The sequence below is a fragment of the Lissotriton helveticus genome, chromosome 7 (genome assembly GCF_964261635.1).
Source record: "Lissotriton helveticus chromosome 7, aLisHel1.1, whole genome shotgun sequence".
Classification (NCBI taxonomy): domain Eukaryota; kingdom Metazoa; phylum Chordata; class Amphibia; order Caudata; family Salamandridae; genus Lissotriton; species Lissotriton helveticus.
The window spans coordinates 1,183,725,760-1,183,748,271 of record NC_136068.1 but is presented as its reverse complement, the minus strand read 5'-3'; the positions used below and the strand labels follow the sequence as shown (position 1 = coordinate 1,183,748,271).

At 45.8% G+C, this 22,512-nt stretch overlaps 1 protein-coding gene across 5 annotated transcripts in view; it reads right to left on the bottom strand.

Annotated features, from left to right (window-relative positions):
- Positions 1 to 22,512, bottom strand: part of BPTF (bromodomain PHD finger transcription factor) — a 1,855,127-nt gene that overhangs the window by 1,503,193 nt on the left and 329,422 nt on the right. For all 5 annotated transcript variants that reach the window (XR_013598794.1, XM_078654332.1, XM_078654328.1 and 2 more), the window contains exon 8: positions 19,453 to 19,805. Coding sequence is in view for 4 of the 5 variants with exons in the window: in XM_078654332.1 (XP_078510458.1) it covers positions 19,453 to 19,805 (353 nt within the window). In the remaining variant the exon portion in view is untranslated. The remainder of the gene's footprint in view (positions 1 to 19,452; positions 19,806 to 22,512) is intronic.

Below are 22,512 nucleotides of genomic sequence, written 5' to 3'. Positions count from 1 at the left end.
CACAATAACAGCTTCAGTAGAATGAGCAGGCCTGAAGCCAGCTTGCTGGTTATCCAAAAAGGAAGATCCCTCAATGAACGCACTGAGACAGCGAGTAACGTAGGTCTCCAGGATTTTCCCAAGATTAGGGAGAAGGGGGATCGGCCGAAAATTACTCAAGACCGAAGGGTCGGCACCAGGTTTTTTTAATATGGGAACTACAACCGCCTGTTTGAAGGAATCTGGTACCGTGCTTGTAGCAAGAGAGTTGTTAAGCAGTGCCAACGGGGGATCCGGGCAGGCCAAGAAAGCTTCTTTGAGGATTGAGGGGGGGCAGCAGTCATTAGGAGAGCCCAAGCTCACCATATGTATCAGAGAAATAAACTCAGTCGGGGGGATAGGAGGAAAGACGTCCAGACGACAGGAGTTCATAGGGGGTAGAGATGGAGGAGTGGAGGAAAAGGGAGGGGGAATGTTATTCTTTATGGTGACAATTTTATCAATAAAATAAGAATTAAGGGAATCACAGAGAGCTTGTGTAGGTTGTAGTTGGACAGTGACACGGTCCGGCGAGGCGAGCTCCTCGACTATAGAAAAAATGTCCTTAGCCTTAGAGGCTGAGTCCATTATTTTCTGGGAAAAGTAAGTGGTTTTGGCCAATAGAATGGATTTTTTATACCGTTTCAGCAGGTCTACATACACGGTTTTGGATTCTAGGTCGTAGTTACGCCTCCAACGGCGCTCAGCTTGGCGGAGGGCCAGTTTATCCAGTTTCATTTGGTCTGTGAACCACCGTTGAGCGTCATGAGGACGTTTAGTTTTTATCATTTTTAGCGGGGCCACTTTATTGCTAGCAGACACCAGCCACTGCTCGAGATGACAGGCCTGGCCAGCCACCGAGGCCTGGCCTCTAGGGGCTGTGGCAGCTAGAATGGAATGAAATTCTGCGAGGTTGGCTCGTTTCCAGCTACGGGCGGTGAAATTGGTAATAGGAATAGGTTGAATAGGCAGAGTGAAATTGAGGGAAAAGGAAATAAAGATATGATCAGACCAAGAGCAAGGATAAACTGAAGGAGGGGAAATGTCCAGATTGGTCGTCCAGTCTTGGTCTAAGATATGGCCTTTGCTGTGGGTAGCTACAGTTATATGCTGACTGCAATTCAGGCCAAGCAGAAGATCAATAAATTCCTCCGAGAGGTTACTTTCCCGAGGATCTGATGGCCAATAATTAAAATCACCAATAATGAGAATTTTGGCATGATTGATAATTAGCTGGGAGACTAAGTCACCAAACTGATGGGGAAAAAGAGGCATATAATCAGGGGGTCTATAGACAAGGACACAAATAAAGGAAAACCTTGGAGAGGTAAATTTAAAAATAAGACTATCAGTTTTAGAGAGAGTGGAAGTTTCAAGAGTAATAAATAGTCTGTTATCCCCCATACACCAGCACCATAAGTGGCTATTGCTTTGGGACTAGCCTTACAGATGAGTGCTACATCCAAAGGCATAGACCCTAGTTTAGAGCCAAATTTAACTGCTAAAAATGCTTTTTATTTTCAAAGTAAAGAACTGCTTGGACGTTATATTAATTGTAATCTAATGTATAAACCGCTGCAGTATTTCTAAGTCAAGGCCATTCTCCTGGATTAAGCCTTGACTGCTTGCATCTGAGAAAGTAATTCTGTAACAAGAGAGTACTTGTCATTCAGCTTGACTGTAAGCCTAACTGACAGACAGGGGGCACTAAGAAAAAGCCCGACACTAAAGCAATGGCATTTTTAGGGATTACTTAATGCAAAGCATACCACAACTCTGTAGAAGAAAAAAAGAAACACAAAACTTAAAAGGAATATGCTACCTACCAGTATGCATCTGGTCTTGGCATGTAGGGCTGCTGACATTCATATCTGTGCATAGATCGCCGCCTAGTGTTGGGTCCGGATGATTGCACATTGTTGTCCTGGAAGAGTCTTCGAAGTATCACGAGATAGGTGGCTCCTCCCTCGGACTACAGTGTGCATGGGCATCCTCTCCATCCCCAGATTGTTTTTCGCCATTGTGGCAGAGATGGAGTATAGTACAGAAAGAGATGTCCATGCAAAGAGTGAATGCTGCAGCTGCGACAGGCACCGGGGAGGCGGGTGGGCGATATGAATATCAGCAGCCATACATGCCAAGAACAGATGCATACTGGTAAGTAGCATATTCCGTTCGAGGCATGTGGGCTGCTGAATTCATATCTGTGCATAGAATGTATAGCAGTATCTCCCTTAGCGGTGGCCACCTGTGCCAGCTGCAGCAGTCTGGAAAAGAGTTTTGAGAACAGCCTGTCCTACAGCAGCTTGCTGTTTTGAATGTACATCTACACAATAGTATTTTGTAAATGTATGTGTGGTTGACCATGTGGCTGCTCTGCAAATTTCATGTAAAGGAATATTTCCCAGGAAAGCCATGGACACCCCTAGTTTACGTGTGGAATGCGCTCTAGGGGGGACTGTTAAGGTGAGTTTTGCCTTCAAATAACATATTTGTATGCACTTAACTATCCATCTGGCTATACCCGATTTTGAAATAGTGTTACCCTTGTGTTGTGGCGAGAAGGCAACAAACAATTGTTTTGTCTTGCGAAATGTTTTAGTTCTGTCTATGTAATATAGCAGAGCTCTTTTGACATCAAGGGTATGCAAGGCCCTTTCAGCTACTGTTTGTGGGTTCTGAAAGAACACTGGCAGGTCTATAGTCTGAGTGATATGGAAATGGGATACCACCTTTGGCATGAACTTAGGGGTTGTTCTAAGAACTACTCTATTTGCATGTACTTGAATGAATGGCTCTTGAATAGTTAGGGCTTGCAGCTCACGAACTCTTCTAAGCGAAGTAATGGCAATAAGAAAAGCCACTTTCCAAGTAAGGAATTGTAGTTCGCATGAGTGCACTGGCTCAAAAGGTGGTCCCATTAGTCTGGTTAAAACAACGTTTAGATTCCAGACTGGTGAAGATGGGTGTCTTGGAGGAATTACGCGTTTGAGTCCTTCCATAAATGCTTTAATTGCTGGGAACCTAGAATAGTGAAAGGTGTTGCCTGTTTTGCAGATATGCTGCTAACGCAGCTAGGTGTATTCTGATGGAAGAAAAAGCTAAATTGCAGCGTTGGAGGTGCAATAGGTAGCAAATGATGTTTTGAGTGGAAGCATCAAGAGGGTTAATGTCATTATTTTTACAGTAAATGACGAAACTTTTCCACTTTGCTGCATAGCATGCTCTGGTAGTGGGTTTTCTTGCCTCCTTGATAATATTCATGCAGTCTGGAGGCAAGTTGAGGTATCCAAATTCTAGGATTTCAGGAGCCAAATCGCTAGGTTCAGCTGTTGGGGATCTGGGTGGTGGATTTCGCCATGGTTCTGCGTTAGAAGACTGGGTGTTAGTCGCAGTCTTTGATGAGGCACCACTGACAGTTCTAGGAACGTTGTGTACCATGGTTGCCTCGCCCACGTGGGAGCAACTAGGAATAGCGTCAGCGAATGTTGGCGCATTTTGCGTGCCACCAGCGGTATTAGTGGAGCTGGGGGAAAAGCGTACGCAAATTTGCCTGACCAGTTCATCCATATCACATTGCCTTGCGGATGTGGGAACCTGGCGGCAAAGTACTGGCATTTTGCGTTTTCGCTTGTGGCAAACAGATCTATTTACGGGTGTCCCCACTTCCGGAAGAATGGTTGGAGCACTTTGGGGTGAATTTCCCATTCGTGCATCTGTTGGCTGTGCCTGCTTAGGAGGTCGGCCACTTGGTTGTCCTTGCCTGGGAGGTGTTCTGCCATGAGGAAAATGATTCTTTGAATGGCCCATTTCCACATTGCTTGAGCTAGGTGCGACAGCTGTGGCGAGTGTGTTCCTCCCTGTTTTTGAAAGTAATACATAGCTGTCATGTTATCCGTCCGGATCAACACAGCTTTGTTGCGTAAGTGTGTCGCGAGAGCTTTCAAAGCTAGAAAGATGGCCATCAACTCCAGGAGGTTGATATGCATTTCCTTTTGCTGTACATTCCAGAGTCCCTGTACTGTGTAGTGTAGGACATGGGCTCCTCATCCTAGTAGGGATGCGTCCGCTGTTAACACTATTTGTGGGACAGGCTCCTGGAACAGTCGACCTTTGCAAAGGTTTTGTGGATTCCACCAATGCAGAGAGTTGTATGCCCGACTGGTCACCAACACTAGGTTTTTTAATTGCCTGTGAGCCTGGTTCCACTGCCTTGCTAGGCATTTTCAGGTATTTTGTTTTTTGTTTTGTTTTCAGGTATTTTATTATCTGCATGGATATTTCAGTCTAGTATATCATCAGTATTAAACCTATAGTCCATGCTGTACATGTTTGTTATCCACTACGACCTCATTGTAATGCACTGATTAATTGTTCATATTGACCTGTTACACTTAGGTAACCTGCTCCCATTTCAAGTTTCTTTCCCCTATACCCCATTTACTACCTCACATACTCGGGCTGTTCATTAATGCCACTGCTCTTACATGCAATTGGGTATTAGTGTATGTGTTTGTATTCTGCACCAGTTTATCATTATTGTGCACCCTACTTCTGTGCATCTGTTGTCACATGCAATTGGGTTTTAGTGTATGTGTTTGCATTCTGCACCAGTTTATCATTACTGTGCACCCTACATCGGTGCAATACGCACCCACTACAGATCTTATCCCTGGTTGCATTGACTACTACCGCATACACATTGGCTGCCCACTAGTGTCACTTTCACTCCATGCAACCAGAGATTACTGAGCACCCTCCCACACCTACTGACTCTGTCACCCCATCATGGAGCTCATCGGCAAGCACACATACAGAATCAACTACCCACCCACACTCACCAAAAAAGCCGCTAAACGCTTTAAACACAACCTTTTGAGGTCCCACCCGGAAATACCCTTTGCAGACACCTACTACTCACCGGTTAATGGTGCCGTAAACATTGATATCATCTTCCACACCGCACGCAGAGCCCAATGGAGGAAAACGTTCCTCTCTTTACTCACCGTATCCAATTCCAGGAAATCCGCTCATGGCCAAACACACTCCATCACACCATCCCAACTCTTCCCAGGCAGAACCTCCATCACTATCTACAACAACGGGATTGTCCTAATCCAATCCACAGACAGGAACCTGGAACTACTAGACAACCTGTTCCATACTTTCTTACAGCACCTTTCCAATCCGCGGACCCCACTCAGTCCGATCACCCTTGACTTCACAGCCCCCAACCATAACGATGCTAACACAGCTCAGTCCCTAAACGACACGCACCTCTCCTCCACCACCGGCACCGTTGTCGTCCACCCACCTACTGTAACGACCTCACACTCCTCAATCACAGACTTAGATCTCTCCCCGACCAGCAGCACCCCCTCCAGCCTCACCAATGCCATGATACCCATTCATACTAACCCCTCAATCACAGACTTAGATCTCTCCCCGACATACACCAGCCGCACCACCTCCCGTTCCACCAACACCCTGACCTCCATTCATACAACTCACACTCCTCTCTCCCCTGACACCACAACCCCCAACTACTACGCCTCTAGCATACCTCAGCCCCAAATGGACATGCACCTCTCCTCTACCATCAGCACCTTAGACATACACCCACCTACGGTAGATACCTCACACCCCTCAATCACAGACATAGATCTGTCACCCATATTCACCAACCGTACCCCCTCCCCCCTGTCACCAGCCCACACTCCCATTCTTTTCACCCATGACAACACAGCTTCCACCCACAAGCTGCCCAACCGAGTTCAGCTCCAGACCGACACGCACACAGACAATCCCCACCCTTTATCCCCCCAACTCGAAGCCCCCACTTCCACACATTAACTAATCATTCTGAGCACGCCACTATCAATTCAACTCCGCCTCCGCAAAAAAGAACCTCATACAATGACACTCCCCCCCGATTCTCACCCCCCATTACCCCACATGCGCCCCCATCACAACTAACTTACGCCCATCCTCCACTATGCACTCTCCACCTACCACCAATACCCTCCTCCATTCTATGTCATCCTCCCCCAACCCTCCAATACCCATCATCAACACAAATCCCACATCAGACCTCGTTATGGCCTCCCTCCTCCAGCTCAAAGAAGACATTCACATCATCAAACAACTACTCCGCTCGCATTCCAGTCACTCCTCACCCACCACCCTCCTCAAGCTCAAACAAGACATTCACATCATCAAACAATTTCTCTGCACACATCCCGGACACCCCACACCCGCCTTCACCAGCACCACCCTTCCTAACAGGACCTCCACTCGGGCGGCTGACTCTCGCACCCAACGCCCCCCGCACTGGATCTCCATTCCTGTTCGCAATCGGGAAAACCGCCCCCATCGTACCTGCAACACACTATCGGACCTCGACACAGACACCCTCCTCCGCTCCTACGACCCAGCTCCCCTTAACAACATACCCTCCACACTCCGCGCCATTCCAACGATTCATCCAAATCCCCTTAGACCCCCCACGCAAAACAACAGAATCTCTATCCTTAGTAACCTGAGAAAAGTCCCCCTCTCTCTAGAACCCCCTTCCACCCTTGACACACCCCGTCTCAAATGCACCCTCCTCAACTGCAGATCGGCCTCTAGGCACTCCTCTGCAATCGCTGATCTCATCTTATCACTGGACATAGACCTCATCATCATGACTGAAACCTGGCTAACTGAATCTTCTACACCCATACTGGACATACTGGTTCCCCCCAACTACCACATCACCAGATTAGACAGGGTTGGTCAAAAAGGTGGGGGAATCGCATGTATACACAGGAGCAACCTCTCTGTCAAGAAAGTAACCTCTCCCTCCCTACCCTCCCCAACCTCCTGTGAATACATTTGCCTTGATATTATCAGTGAGGGCAAACCGATATGCTCTCTCCACGGCATTTACCATCCACCAGGGGACAACTTTACCTTCGCGCAACAAATTATGGATTTGATCACCACCAATTCAGGGCGACAACTCACACAAATATACCTTGGTGACTTTAACCTCCACTGGAACGATCATAATGACACGGTGGTGAATAGTCTTAAAAACTTCCTTGACGCCCTTGACCTCACCCAAATATGCAACAGCCCGACCCACGAGAAAGGCTCTATCATCGACCTTATCATCGCCAAAGAAGACTCTATCCAGCTCGAATCTATCAAACCCTGTGACTGGTCAGATCATCACATTGTCACATTCTTCATCAACGAAAAAGTCAAATTTAACCCGGTTCAATCCTTCAAACCCAAAGTCTGGAAAAGAGACTTGAAAAAACTCAACCCAAACTCTCTACCTCCCAACAGCTGCAATATATTACTCCCTCCCACTGGCGTTGCGGATGTCCAAGCCTTGACGGATCACTATCTCAACGCTATGACCTCTTAAGTTAATGAAGCTGCACCTATGCAGCTAAAAAGAGCATCCGCAAAAATGTCCAATCCTTGGTACAACGGGAGTCTCAACGACGATAGACGGGCCATGCGAATGGCAGAGCGCACCTGGAGATCAGCTCCCTCCGCACTGCACCTAAAAACGCTGAAGAAAAAGAGAAATGCCTACTTCAGGAAAATAAAACCCACAAAATCGGATTTCTTCAGCCGTCAGCTTGACCAAGCCAAAAATCGCCCAAGAAAGCTGTTTGAGCTAATCAGAACGCAATCCAAGGATCAACCCCAACCACTCAGTACTCTGGGCGAAGCACCCTCCTGTGAAGACTTCGCCTCTTTCTTTATCCAAAAAACAGACAACATAAAGATCGATCTCCTCATTGACGTAAGTCTCTATCCCAAACCGCTCTGCACAGCACCCGCTGAACCAAAAAACAATGCTACATGGTCATCATTTGCCACCTACTCGGAAGAAGAAATTGGTAGACTGCTCAGCACTGTGAAACCAGCCAATCACCTCTCGGACCCCCTTCCTGCCAACGCTGTCAAAGACCTTACCCCGTCGCTCCTCCCACTTTGGACTAAAATCATCAACAGCTCTCTTCAACAAGGGACCATTCCCGACTCCCTCAAAGTTGACAAGTCACACCTCTACTAAAGAAACCTACAGCCGACCCCTCTGATCTAAATAATTACCGTCCCATTACCAATATTCCGACTCTTGCCAAACTACTGGAAAAATGCGCACAAACCCAATTGAATAATCACATTAATCAGTTTGATCTACTCAACACTCATCAATCAGGCTTCAGAGCGGACCACAGCACAGAAACTGCTATGATACACATAATTGACGACGCCCTCCAAATCCTAGATCAAAACGATACCTGCCTCCTTATCCTTCTGGATCTCTCCTCTGCATTCGACACCGTCAAACATGAGAACCTACTTGATCTATTAAACACAAGAATGGGTATATCTGGAACTGTGCTCAAGTGGTTCACGTCCTTTCTACACAACAGAACGCAGAAATTCAAGAGTAACAACTTGATGTCTTCTCCAATACCGGTATCGCTAGGCGTCCCACAAGGATCCTACCTATCCCCAACTTTGTTTAACCTAGTCATGGAACCTCTCACCACCTTGCTACAAGCATCCAATGTTCAATTCCACATGTATGCCGATGACACCCAACTTTATCTCAAAGTACAATCACCCAAAGACATTATGCTCTTGAATTCAACGATCAGAAGTACCCAAGCATGGTTGGCCGCTAATCATCTCAAGCTCAATGCTCTTAAAACAGAGTTCCTCTTGATCTCACCTCCTGCGAAGATCACTACCACTCAAATCTGGCTTAAACACTTAACCGCACTCAATGTTCATCCCACCATTGTAGACTCAGCAAAATCTCTAGGCATAACACTTGACACCAACCTCAACATGCAGGAACACATCAACAAAGCAACTAAAGGGGCGAACTACCAGATCAATACCTTAAGGAAACTCAAACCCTTCCTTCCAGCCAAAGATTTCCAAACTGCGGTACAAGCTTTAGTCATCCCTCGAATAGATTACGGCAGCATCGCCCTCTGCGGTCTCCCCCTAACTACCACGGCACCCATAAGAGCTTCTCTAAATGCTGCAGCGAGACTCATCACCGGATCAAGAAAACACTCCCACATTTCCCCTGATCTGAGAGCCCTGAACTGGCTACCTTTTGAAGCCAGAATTCATTTGAAAATCGCCTGCATCACGCACAAGGCTGTCCACATGAGCTCACCCGGATACCTCGCCCAAAAGCTGTCGATTTCCGGAGGCTCTAGAATCACTAGAGGCACAAACAATCTCCTGCTAAAGCCCCAAAGATTCCGTAAGGAAAAAACTTATAAACGCTCCTTCTCTGGAATGGCACCCAGGATCTGGAACTCACTCCCCCCTGAAATCAGGCTCATCTCCTCTACCATACTTTTTAAGAAAGAAGTAAAAGCTATCCTCATGGCGAAATACACTTGAATTATTACTGGGGATGTTATTTACAGACGCTGTTTCATTCAGTTTTACTGACCTTTTTTGCATTTTTGCATGACTCGTGTTGATGACCTGCCTGAGTGTTTACGCTATCAATTATTTGTACTTGTATTTGTACTTGTATCATTATTGATGTAGCTGGTGGTCTATGCTCCCACATGTACCTTCCCCACCCCAATACTATTTGCTCACACATTGTTCTTTTCGTCTGTAAAGCGCTCTGATATCTGCAAAGATCTTGTTCGCGCTATATAAAACTTTCAAAATAAATAAATAAATTCTTGTAGCGGGCACATATGTAGTCTGGCGTGAGGGACTATGAATATGCACGAGGCCATCATGCCTATTAGCTGCATAAACACTCGAGCTGGTAGTGAGTGTTGGGGTTTGAACTTTTGTATCAGCGACTGCATTCCCTGGACTCGTGCTGTGTTGGGATATGCTTTTGCTGACAGTGTATCTATTGTCGCTCCCAGGTACTGTTGGACGTGGGAGGGTTGTAGGTGTGACTTGGGGTAGTTTAGTGAGAATCCTAAACTGTGCAGTAGGCGTATGGTCTTTGACATGTCGCTGGCACATTGCTGGGCTGCTGGCGCGTGTATGAGCCAGTCGTCCAGATAAGGGTACACATGTATGTGTTGTCTTCTGAGATGTGCTGCTACTGTAGCTAAACAACAATAAAGAAATGCCAATACTGATGTCTGATTTCAAAGAACTATCTAACAGACAATGTAAAGATCACAATTCAATACACTTCAATGCTAATTAATAGCTGTTTATTTTGAAAAAGATTTTTTGTTTATGCAATTTTTGAGTTCAATGCAGTGATTCAAATACATTTAATAAAACAACAATCAAAATAAGGACACAACAAGTGAGATAAAAAACCTCATACATACCATCATTCATAAATTCTCAAAGCATATCACAGTCAAACCTCTTCCATTCCAACATTCACTCAGTGTACTCCACATATACTGGAGTGTCAATTTGACCAGTAGGTGAAGTACTAAGTCTGCTTTTATAATTCGGAAAAATCTTTTCTACAACTCAAAACAATACACTATATATAATGCAATTGTTAAATCAAACACGATTGATAATACAGTTTTCTGTTTTAAAGTGTGAAAATGCTAGTCTAAGTGTGGTACCAATGGGCACCAAGACTCTGCAAAGCAGACCGACAAGCCTACGCGTTTCGAATCCTTGGGAGTGACAGGATTCTCATCAGGGCCAGAAAAAGCTCTGTAAAAAAGAAGGGAGACTAGTGTCTAGTGTGAGAAAATCAAGAGACAACGAGCGCTACTACACTGAGCTACCCAATCAGCTTACCACTAAATGCTTTATCCAAAGGTGTCCTGCTTAAGTAGAGTATCTCCTGCAAAGATCGTGCGGGGGAAAGAAAAAAGACAAAAAGGGGGGGGGGCAAGGGTTAATCAAGAACTATTCAATTCCTCATCTCAAGGCAGACCCCCCAGGATATAGCGGCATGGATTAGCAAATTTAGCGGCACAAAAATGGAAATTTAGCGGCGCAAATATGGAAATTTAGCGGCAATTTTGCGGCATTTTATTTGGCCTTTTTTCCTACAACAAACACAGATATCTTAGTTTTTTTAGTTATTGAACAACATGAAGCTATGTATGTATTCTAATGAAAGCATTCCTCCATAGAAACACTTTTGATTGTGGGTTTAAGTAATTCCCTTTTCCTACAGCTTGACAGTTGCACGAAATGAATGTCCACAATGTAGTGGTAAAGCTCTGGTTTAGGGGTTACTTTTTGTTAAAACCTCCTGAACTCCTACTTGCATATATTGGGAATTTTTGGAAGACGAAAAATGACACAATTAACTGCACAAGATGCGTTTTTTTCAAGATTTTTTTTTTACATTTTCTGTTTTCGACCCTTGGCTCCAGGGGAGAGGGCTGGGCCTCCAGCGGGGAGCAAGACGCGGAAGGGGCACTTCACAGCACGTCACAGTGAGCTGCTAATGCCCCATTAAGCCCGGAAAGTTATTCTTTAGTGCTTCTGTGTCCTTCCCGCCCGCCCCAATTAACAACGTAAGTGGTGCACAAACAGAAGTTCACACACAAAACCCTTTTCTGTCACGTGATGGCTTAACCGCCTGATTGAAGATTAAAGTGGCCTCCCTCATTGAGAACGTTATTGTCTTCCTAACACAAAAACATTAATTCCGACAGGTTTTAAAATGGAGCCTCGAGGGCACATGTTACAATTACAGCCAGTCCTTGGCGGTAGACGGGCTTGGCCTCGGGCATGCAGAGCACCGGGAGAGCAACAGTTAAACGCAAGGCCTATTTCCATATCTAGGTTCGCACATCTGGGGTTTTCCACACTAGAATAACGAGGTGGATTCCAACCTGTGGGGATTTCTGTGGCCGAGCAATCCCTTTGTCAAAGAGGATGGTGCAATTAGAGCTGGTGATGAGTCCGTGTGTCCCAGAGGTGAACAGCGGCGAGTAACTTCGTCTGGCGTCTGCCTGCACGAAATATACCTGCAGCAAGCACAGACTTGAATGCTAAAAACAGTGCAGGGATCACGATGCACAGCGCACACGTTTGCACTCACTGCCAATCACTGTACAGACCCCCCAAGGATATAGCGGCTTCGGCTTTTGTAAAAAATACCGCAATTTCCACAAAAGTGCCGATTTCGCGGGCACGTTTGCAAAAATCGCGGCATTTTTCCAAAAGTGCCGATTTCGCGGCAAATTGCGAAATCGCGAAATCGCGATAACCTGGAGGGTCTGTCAAGGGCTCGTGACAACAGCGATAAAACCGAAGTCTTACCTTTCACGGTGTGAACCGCCTTTTACAATACATGCTATGAGTTCTAAACTGGGGAAGAATGATTCGCTGCAAATTCGAACCTGTAAACACAAGCGGGGAACACCTTTAGCAAGGTAGTTGCATGGGAGCTAAAACACTCACAGGGTGGTAAATCATGTTGTCCTTACCGATAGAGTCGGCAAACACCACCGCAGGGAAAGACCGGAAAATGGCTTAGTCCAAAACCGGGTCACCCGGGCGAAGAACTAAACGGGGGACAAGAAAGGAAAGGAGTACCGTTAGAGGAGTCCATGTAGCCACTAACGACTACAAAATAGGGGGCGGTGGACTAGGGGGGGTCACGCGTTTACCTGAGCCGGGAGCCGCAGCGTCCAGGAAACAATCAAGGTCCGTAATACTGCGCATGAGCTCGCGCATGTGAAGCTGGGTAATGTAGTCTGGAGCGCGTCATCGACAGCCTACATGTAATCATGGTTGATGATCTTGTGTGCTCCGTTCTGGGTATAATAGTCTCGGGAGCACAAGAAGCACAAAAGGCTAACCACATATCGTCAAGGCACAAAGGTGAATGGAATTGTAAAACAATCCCCAATTTGACGCTGGGATGGATCACATGCATAAGAATGGAAAAGCATATTAGCAATAAAGTCGAAAGGCTAATGATGTGAAACTCAGGTTGGGCCCCACATCTTGTGTAGGTACATTGCTAAAGTCACAGGGATAGGGCCCTCGGGCTAGGGCATATAGGGCTGTCATGGTTTGGATACCTGGATGGAGAAAACAGAACGGACAATTCGGGAAGGACAGTACTCTAAAGTTTATAGTTTGTAGATCTCCGATAATTCATTCAAGCCTGATACAGCCGTATCAAACTTCACAATGAGCAGTGCCTCTCTTTTTGATAATAAAAAGTGCTACTGTAGCTAGACATTTGGTGAACACTCTTGAAGCTGTTGTCACCCCAAATGGCAGGACCTTGAACTGGTAGTGTTGCCCCTGAATGGTGAACCTCAAGTACTTTCTGTGAGCACGGTGTATTGGAATATGAAAGTATGCGTCTTTGAGGTCTAGAGTTGCTAGGAAGTCTCCCTGGCGAAGCAATGGTAAGACTTGCTGGAGAGTGAGCATATAAAAATGCTCTGACAGAATGTAAAGGTTGAGGGGCCTGAAGTCCAATTTTGGTCTGAGAGACCCGTCCTCCTTTGGAATTAGGAAGTATAGGGAGTATACTCCCGTTCCCTGATGTTGCGGTGGGACTGGTTCTATGGCCCCCTTTTGCAGCATACTGATGACCTCTTGCTGAAGTAACGTTATATGTTCCTGTGACATAGGACGGTGCATGGGTGGTATGTTGGGTGGAGTTGAGGTGAGCTCTAGGCAATAGCCATGTTGGATAATTTGCCTAACCCACTTGTCTGTGGTGATATTTAACAAGACTTGTTGAAATTGTTGTATTCTTCCCCCGACTGGTGTTATGTGGTCTGGGGGGAGTGTCAAGAAGTCACTGCTTTGTGTTAGTGGAGGATCTATTTGCATTGCCTCCACGACCTCTGCCCTTGGTATTGTTTCCTCTATAACCACCCCTGCTGGTGTTCTTTGTATATGTGGATTGTGTGTTACTTTTGTAGTTGGAGGATTGCTGTGACGTTCCTCGCGCTCCTCCTCTATAATTGGAGCGACGAAAGGAGCCCCGGTGCTGTTGGGACTGAAGAGCTCCCATAGATTTTGCAGTTTCTGCATCCTTTTTCATTTTGTCCAGAATTTAATCAACTGCTGGACCAAATAAAAAGTCTGGGTTGATTGGCTGATTAAGAATTGTAGATTGGACTTCATTCTTAAAGCCTGATATACGAAGCCATGCGTGTCGCCTTATGAGCACGCTGGTATTGATGGATCTGGCAGCTGTGTCTGCCATGTCTAGTGCACACTTAATGGATGCATTGGTGATGAGCTTTCCCTCTTGTATAAGTTCATCTGCTTGTTGTTTGTAGGGATCAGGTAAGTGTTGGATAAGTTCTTCCAAACTGTCGTAGTGCGCCCTATCATATCTGGCTAGCAAGGCCTCTGTATTGGCTATTCTCCAGGAGTTTGCTGCCTGAGCCGCCACTCTTTTGCCTGATGCCTCAATTATTTTGGATTCCTTTTCAGGAGGTGCAGCCTCACCAGTAGTCTGTGAGTTTGCACGCTTACGTGCGTTTGATACCACTAAAGAATCCAGGGGTAGCTGTCCTTTGATGTATGTAGGATCTATAGGTGCAGCTCTGTATTTTTTCTCAATTCTAGGGTTTATGACCCGGGCTCTAGCAGTGTCCTTAAAAATGTCACCTGCGTGTTTTAACACCCCTTTTAGCATTGGGAGTGTTCTAATGTGTCTTTCAGATGTTGTGAGTGTATCAAAGAGGAAGTCTTCCTCAATAGCATCAGAGTGCATCTCTACATTGTGATAGATTTCTGCTCTATCTAACAGAGAATTAAACGCAACTGTATCCTCTGTGGGTGATGGCTTAGTAGGGTATACTGCAGGGTCTGTAATAGGCAGAATCCCTTCATTTTCCGGATCCCCTTCTCCACCCCATGCCTGTGTGTCTGGCTCTGTATGTGGGTTTTGTGGATAACCAAACCCTACATCTGCGTCCTGATCTTCATCAGGGTTGCAGTCAGAGCGTGTTGGTGAGGTTGGGGTATAAGGAGTGGTAGGCATAGCAGGAGTGATAGGTTCAAAGAGTATAGGAGAGGTAGCACAGTCTCTCTTTTTCTTTAGGGGAATCCTGGAAAGGTCTTCAGCTGGTAGAGGCCTTTTCTTTTTAGTGTAGACAGGCACTTTACCAGTTTTTGGATCAATGTAGATGTTTGATTGGTTCTCTGAAGAGGGATCTGGGTGAAGAAGCTCCTCTTCCACAGTCCTTGGTTTTGGTGTCACAACCTTTGGTTTTTGTTTCTTCGGCTCGATGGTTTTTGGTGCATCGACCGCTTTTGGTGGTTGTATTTTTTTTTTTTTGTCCTCATCTCCACCATGGTTGTAATCGGTCGGAACTGTGGGCAGTAAAGAATGGCATATTGGGGAGTTGACATGCTGTCTCAGTCGAAGACTGGTAAGGGTATAAATGATGTACTGATCTACCAGAACCCTACAGCTATGTCGTTCACCCAGCCAAATCTTAGCCTTGTTACCTGTTGTTCAGATTTTACCATTAGCCAGTTACCACCATTACTTTTAACACCAATTCGCCAAGAAAAAGTATATCATGGCTTCATAATCATCGGACCTGGGGGGGGGGGAGGGGGGGTACAGCTCCAAACTAATGAGACCAATCAAGTAAATGCCAAATTTGTAACATGGATGAACACCAGTCATGCAACGACGGAGGAGAAACCTCTTTCCACCGCTTGCAGATTTCTCTGCGGGCCACCAAGATGGAGTAAAACAAGAGATTGTTAGCAGGACTTCGCACTTGATCCACTACACCAAAGATTACCAGCCGAAGGTCTATAGCCACTGTGGATCCAATTGAACATGTTAATTTGTTGCTAATTGAATCCCAATATAACGTCAAGTGTGAACATTCATAAAACATGTGTGCGTCTGAGGCTGCCGCTAAACCACACCGGGCACATACCACTGGTTCCCCTGTTGAAAATTTAGACAGTCTCTGGGGAGAGTCGTAGGCCCTTTGAAGGGTAAAAAGATGGTTCCTGCGGAGCCAGGCAGGTTTAACTATGTCCCAGAGTACTTTACAGGAGGTTAGCCATAAATCGTTTACATTCAAGGAAGGCAACAGAGAACTCCATAATAATACTGGGAGATTGAATTCCCCATCAATCTCTTCTAAGATTAGGTTGTACCAGAGGGACACCTCCTTGGGTGCAGGTGTTTTATCCAACAAAGAGGACTCCAGTTGGCTACCTTCTCCTAGGGGCGGATTGAAACGGTGCGGAGCTCTAGCTGACTGTGCTTGTGCCCAGCTTGATATTTGCAAAAACTTAAATCTAGAGAGGTTGGGGCCCACCTTGCTCATTAGATGTTCCCAGGAAAGCATGGCCCCTTTCACAAACAAGTCACCCCATGTTAAGATTCCTGCAGCTATTAATGGACTTACAAGTGTATCGTTTGCCCAACCCGGGGGGGGCAGGGAGATCCCATATAGGGGATCTGTTCGAGTGGTAACTTAGTTTAGTAGCAACTCTAAGATTAAACCAAGTCTTTGCTAGGCCCTGTAGCACCTTCAGCTTAACCTTCTTGAAAAATTTGGGGGTCTCCAAACTTAAAAAGAAAACCAGACTGCCCCAATCCTTCACACTGTAACAATGCTGTGAACATCATCCCTATGCCCTGATCTAATGGAATCTTCAGCAACATTCGGGCATGTCTCATCTGAAAGGCCCACGCATAAATCTGAAGGTCGGGGCCAGCCAAACCTCCTTTCTCCCTGCAACGCCTTAACTTCTTCCAAGCTATTCTTACGTTCTTATTCTTCCAGATAAATGAGGAGATATCACTCTGCATCTTGGCTATTAGAGTTGTGTCAAAATATAGTGGTATACTGTTAAAAATGAAAGTCAACTTAGGTAAAATAGACATTTTTACAAGATTCGCACGACCCAGGACTGTCAGTGAGAGATGCCCCCAAGCTCCCAATAGCTTTTGGTGGTTGTATCGCTTTCAGTTGTTTTTCAACAGGTTTTGTTTGTGAAGGTCCTTTGCTGGCTTCACAACCTTTTTCGGACCGAGCGGGTTTGTCGGTTCGACGGCCTCTTTATGTTGCCTTGCAGCCTGCTGTTTCGGGTTGACGCCCTTCTTCGTGTCGATGGGTTTCGGCTCGACCAATTTATGTTCGACGACCTTCGGTTTCGGTTCGACCGTAGTTTTGGGCGCAGGCCTTGTTTTGTCGTCCACTGGTTTCTTCCCCTTGTCGATACCAGAGGCTGATTTGCTCGATTGGACATTCTTTTTGGGGGTCGATTCGACGTGCTTGTGTTTTTGTGTCGAATCGACGTGTTTTGGCTTCGAGGTTGACTCGACGGCCTTTGACTTGGAGCTCGACTCGACCGCTTTGGTCTTGGATGTCGACTCGACGGTCTTTGGTTTTGAAGGTTGCAATGGCACTGTGGCCTTCGGGTCAACACCTTTCGGCTTTGATACCTTCGGTCGACGTAATTCGGTCCGAAGACGGTATTGTCGACAAGTTTCGGTTTCGATGGAACCGATGCCGTGTGACGTGTCTCAGAGGGGTCTTACGATATGTTCTTAGCCGGGCGGGATGGCGGGGCTGTAGAACGAGGTTGTTGGTCTCGGCTAAGGCCTGCTGGCGATGCCTCGACCTGAGTCTCTGATAGAGGTGTAGTGTCTATATGGGGGCGGTGTACTCACGGTTCGTCCCACGCCGTCATCGGAGTCGTCTTCAACTGCTACAATGTCCGGTTCATAGTCCTCGAGATCGACTATCAGTTCTCCCTCTTCGGGGTAATATTCGGAGTCGGGCTCCGAGTATTGTCTGTCGTCTCGATCTGAGTCTTCGGCGCTCGCTAGATCTTCTTCGTCCCTGAAGATGTTATCGGGCTCTGGCGCCGCCCGTCGCATTTCTTGCCTCGCCGCCCGTCGATTCCGAATAGTCTTTTTTGATCGGAACTGGGCACAGGCTAGGCAACTATCTTCATTGTGATCTGGAGATAGGCATTTGTTGCACACTGGATGCTTGTCTGTGTGCGGGAACTTCGAGTTGCACTGAGGGCAGTACTTGAATGGATTTCGTTCCATCGACGCGGTCGGTCCACGTGGTGTCGAGAAGGCCTCATGGCCCGATTCGCCGACTGGAATGCAACCGAGTTGTAAAAGTCGTATCGGCACCGAGCGCTGAACAATGTATGTAAGAAAGGAGAGGGGTACCCCCGACTAGAGTTCCTAATTTCGGGATATGTGACCGTGTGTCAGTACAATAATTAGGAACAAGATAAAAGGGCGGATGATTACTGACAAGAGAGAAGGGACACTGAATCAACAAAAAAGTGTGCGGTGCAGTTAAGTTTCATATATTTTTATTAGACAATCATATCAAAAAGAGGAAAAGAGGGAGGAACCAATATCTTTTATACATTCATTGTGGTTTGGTCTCCGTCATATTTGTATATTCTACAACAGCATAAAGTTATACATATTTGTTGCTATAGATAGCTTGTTTGAGATTTACATTTGTAGTGCTGTATAGAAGATTACATTAAAATACATGGCTAAGGATTAGAGTGTTACTACGCGCGTTTCGGCTATTTAGCCTTCATCAGGAAGCCATGATGAATATTTCTGAAGTACCCGGAACTTATAGATGTAACGTCCTGCAGTATTGGCACAGAAGAATAAGGTGGACACTGTTCGGTTGCCAGTGGAGGAAAGTAAAGTTCTATATGTTAACGAGCTTGACGACAGTCTTTAGTAGTGCGTAAATGGCCTTCCTCACAATAACCATGAACCTATCTGTAGGTATGGTGGGTCCTCCGTTTGGAGCGATCACTGGATGTTTGATATTGCAGGATAAAGTGGCGGTAATGGCACTAATAAGTCGTACCTTGTGTGGATCACTGGTATATTAGCTGATAGCCGGTCCTTTCTGCTTACATAGGTTAGCAGGTGGAGCAAGGCTCTCGTGTTGTAGGGCTGTATGGGCGGTCCGGTGCGTTTCCCACTGGTGGGTATATATTATTTTGCGAGCCGACCGCTGATAGAGATGCTGAGCGAGCCTTCCAATCGTGGTTTCCTGCAGAGACCCGCGTCCCGGTGTAGATTGAGAAGGCGGATCCGAAGGCCTTTTGGCAAGTTTTCTTGATTCCGAACTTGGAGAGTAGGAAAGTACATCTGAACCCAATGGCGGAGAAAAGCAATCTGGGGATGGAGAGGATGCCCATGCGCACTGTAGTACGAAGGAGTAGCTACCTATCTCGTGATACTTCGAAGACTCTTCCAGGACAACAATGTGCAATCATCCGGACCCAACACTAGGCGGTGATCTATGCACAGATATGAATTCAGCAGCCCACATGCCTCGAACATCAGTTTACCAAGAGCCAATAAAGAATGCTAGAACGTATAGCAAAGGACACAATTACCATCTGAAAAAATGAGGACGGAAAGGCAATAAGGATAACAATAAATGGTTTAGAACATGAATAAAGTTTAATTACCTATGAGAAGCCCAGTTGGGATGAAGGAATGCTGCTGGGACGTTGCCTTCCAACTGAATGATAGTGAGTCTCAATGTAGATATGGTCAGGATCTTTGTCCCATGTACAGACCCATTCCATTTGAAGTCCCCAGAAGGTGTCATGCAGAATTTATGGGACAGGTGCCGCCTCTTGTCATGGTCCTCTCGGTGCTGGTGCTTGTTTAGTGCAAATGTATTTGTGCTGTACTGGTTGTGATATATACGATACTTTCCTTCTTGTCCCAATTTAAAAAAATTGACATTCCCCTTCATTACTAGTTCTTTCTTGGTATTCAAACGTGACACTTCTCCTTGAGTGTTTACCACTAGGATCTTAGATTTAAAAGAAAAAAACAGCATAGAATTAGAAAAACAATTTGCTACATTTTTATGGTTTAAACATCTTATTTTGAAATTAAATTTCTGCGATTGTAAACGTCTAATCAAACCACTTATAGAAGGTAGTTCTAAAATCAAACTATCTATCTTTATATATATGATACATATGTGTGTGAAGGTATGTATATATATATGTATATATATATATATATATATATATATATATATTCAGATTCGATAAATTAACTTTAAAAAGCTATTACTGCATAAGTGACTGGTTTCTACAAGATCCAAGTTTTCTTCGGTTGCAGACAATAGTTGAGAAATCCTTACTGATATTTTTAGAGAAAGTTTGAACTAGCATTGACTGTCTTATACTAAGGATGGTAGACTAGTGTTAATCTACAATGAAATCCTACATTTAAACAAAACAAACAGGAAAGGCCAATGTAGCTCAACTATATCCAACTGTTTGAAGATTGCTCTTTTGTGGATCATGTGCTCTACACTATTCCTCCGTCTACTGTAGGGTTTGGATAACTACAAGTCACTTCCTTCACGATTTAAGTTTCGGTTTCTAGACAGACTCTAGATCTACTAGCCGAAACCCAAAATGCATCAGCATGCAGACTTCAAGTTAACAAACCAGTAAAGTTGTCCGTTCATGGATGGTGCTGCTAGAAGGAGACATTATGATTGAGAGCGTAAATGTCACATTTGTTATGCAATTGGAGGAAGAAATGGGTAGTGCGCTCCTACCTGGATCTTGGGCTGTAAGGGTTGCACTTGGCCTCCACCAACATGGCGGCCCAAGTACAACACAGTTCCCTGCGCTATCTGGCATTTGGATGCCTTGACAGTTAGGCCTGCAGTTTGCAGGACTTTTAAATCCTTCCCCAAGTGGATCAGGTGATCCTGCCAGGTGGAGCTAAAGACAGCAATACCATCTAGAAAGGCCTCCAATCTGGCAAGGACTTGATTCACTAACCTTTGAAAGGTGGTCGGGCATTCTTTAAATCAATAGGCATAACAGTAAACTGATCATGTCCATCAGATGTGGAGAATGCTGTCTTTTCTTTTGCTCCTGGTGCCATGCCAATCTGCCAATACCCTGTAGTTAAGTCAAAGGTATTCAGAAATTTGGCTGCACCTAAATTATCTATCAATTCATCAGCTCTTGGTATAGGGTGAGCATCGGTCTTGGTGACAGAATTGAGCCCTCTATAGTCCACCCAGAACCTTATTTCTCTCTTTCCACCCTGTGGCTAAGGTTTGGGGACTAGAACCACTGGGCTGGCCCAGGGGCTCTCAGAGGGTTCAATAACCCCTAACTCCAGCATCTTGCTGAATTCAGCTCTGATGCTCTCCTTAACTTGATCAGACCGACGATTTTGTTTTTGACAGGTATACTGTTCCCTGTGTCCACATCATGGGTACACCAGTTTGTCTGACGAGGGGTTAAGCTAAAGAATTTAGCATACTGCTGCAAGACTTGCTTGCAGTCAGTATGCTGTTGGGTAGTGAGGGCTTTAAAGGCTTGCCGTCTTTGTGAGCTTCCTCAGGCCTTTTGCTGCTTCCAGCAACTAGCCTCTACCAGTTCTGACCCCCTACTTTGGGAGGGAGAATCGGCGGGAAAACCAAGTGAGGCATGGAGGTGTGCCCACCTTTGCCAAACCCACCCCTCAGGTGGGCGAGGCAAAGCACAACTCTAAGTGACCCAGCCAACCAGAGTGAGGAATATGCCCCCGCCCACTCGAGGTTGGCATAATAGGGGTATGATAGGGGATGTACCCACCCCAAGGAAGGGATCCATCGTTCCCAAACTTTACTTACCTGTAAGGCCCCTAAATCTAGTATTTAGGAGCACCCCTGAACCCTGCCTTCTCAGACAAGAACCAACCAAGACTTACCTATACTTCTATCAACCTAATTTGAACCTGCATTCAATTACAAAACACTGCATACGATTTTGCAAAGCATTTATTTCACTTACCTGTGCCAGACTTGGCGTGGGTCTAGAAATAAAATAACATAATATTTTTATACAAAACAAATTGGTCTGAGTTCAGTCTGAGTGTGTAACATCATTTGTTGACTGAGTGTGTACAACAAATGATTAACAATACCCTCTGATAAAGCCTTACTGCTCGCCCAAACTACCACAAATAGAGAGTAAGGTGCCATCTACTTTTACCTCTGCCTACCTTTGGGGTTCCACTGGAGTCTGTGCACCTCATTTTGTATACGAGGCTGAGGCCAGTTGCTGGAATCAGCTAATGGCCTAAGGAAACGCACAAAGGCAGCACGTTTTTGAAGCTTCCCCATCGTGGAAACTGCCCATACTGGAGGAGGGGGCTTGGCACCTCGTCCCAGGATGTGCACTGTTTCAGACCCCCGAGAGCAGTAGTATCTCGACCCAGGGGTCCAGAAACATGTATGGTGGTGCCAGTTGGACTGTTCCCAGGAGGCACAGGGTCACGACTGACTTGCATATGGCCATGTCTGAACTGGGGTGGCTTGGTGAGCAAAATAACGATGGATTAAACCCAGATCTGTGACTGGGGGTGAAGGTTTTGCCATTGTGCAACATTCCGTCCATCATCTTGTGTGTTTTGCTGTTCACCCTATGTGGGAAGGGTATGCCCAGACGTGGGTCCCTTGCTCACTAAGTCACTGGAGTCAAGCTATCCTGGCTGAAGAC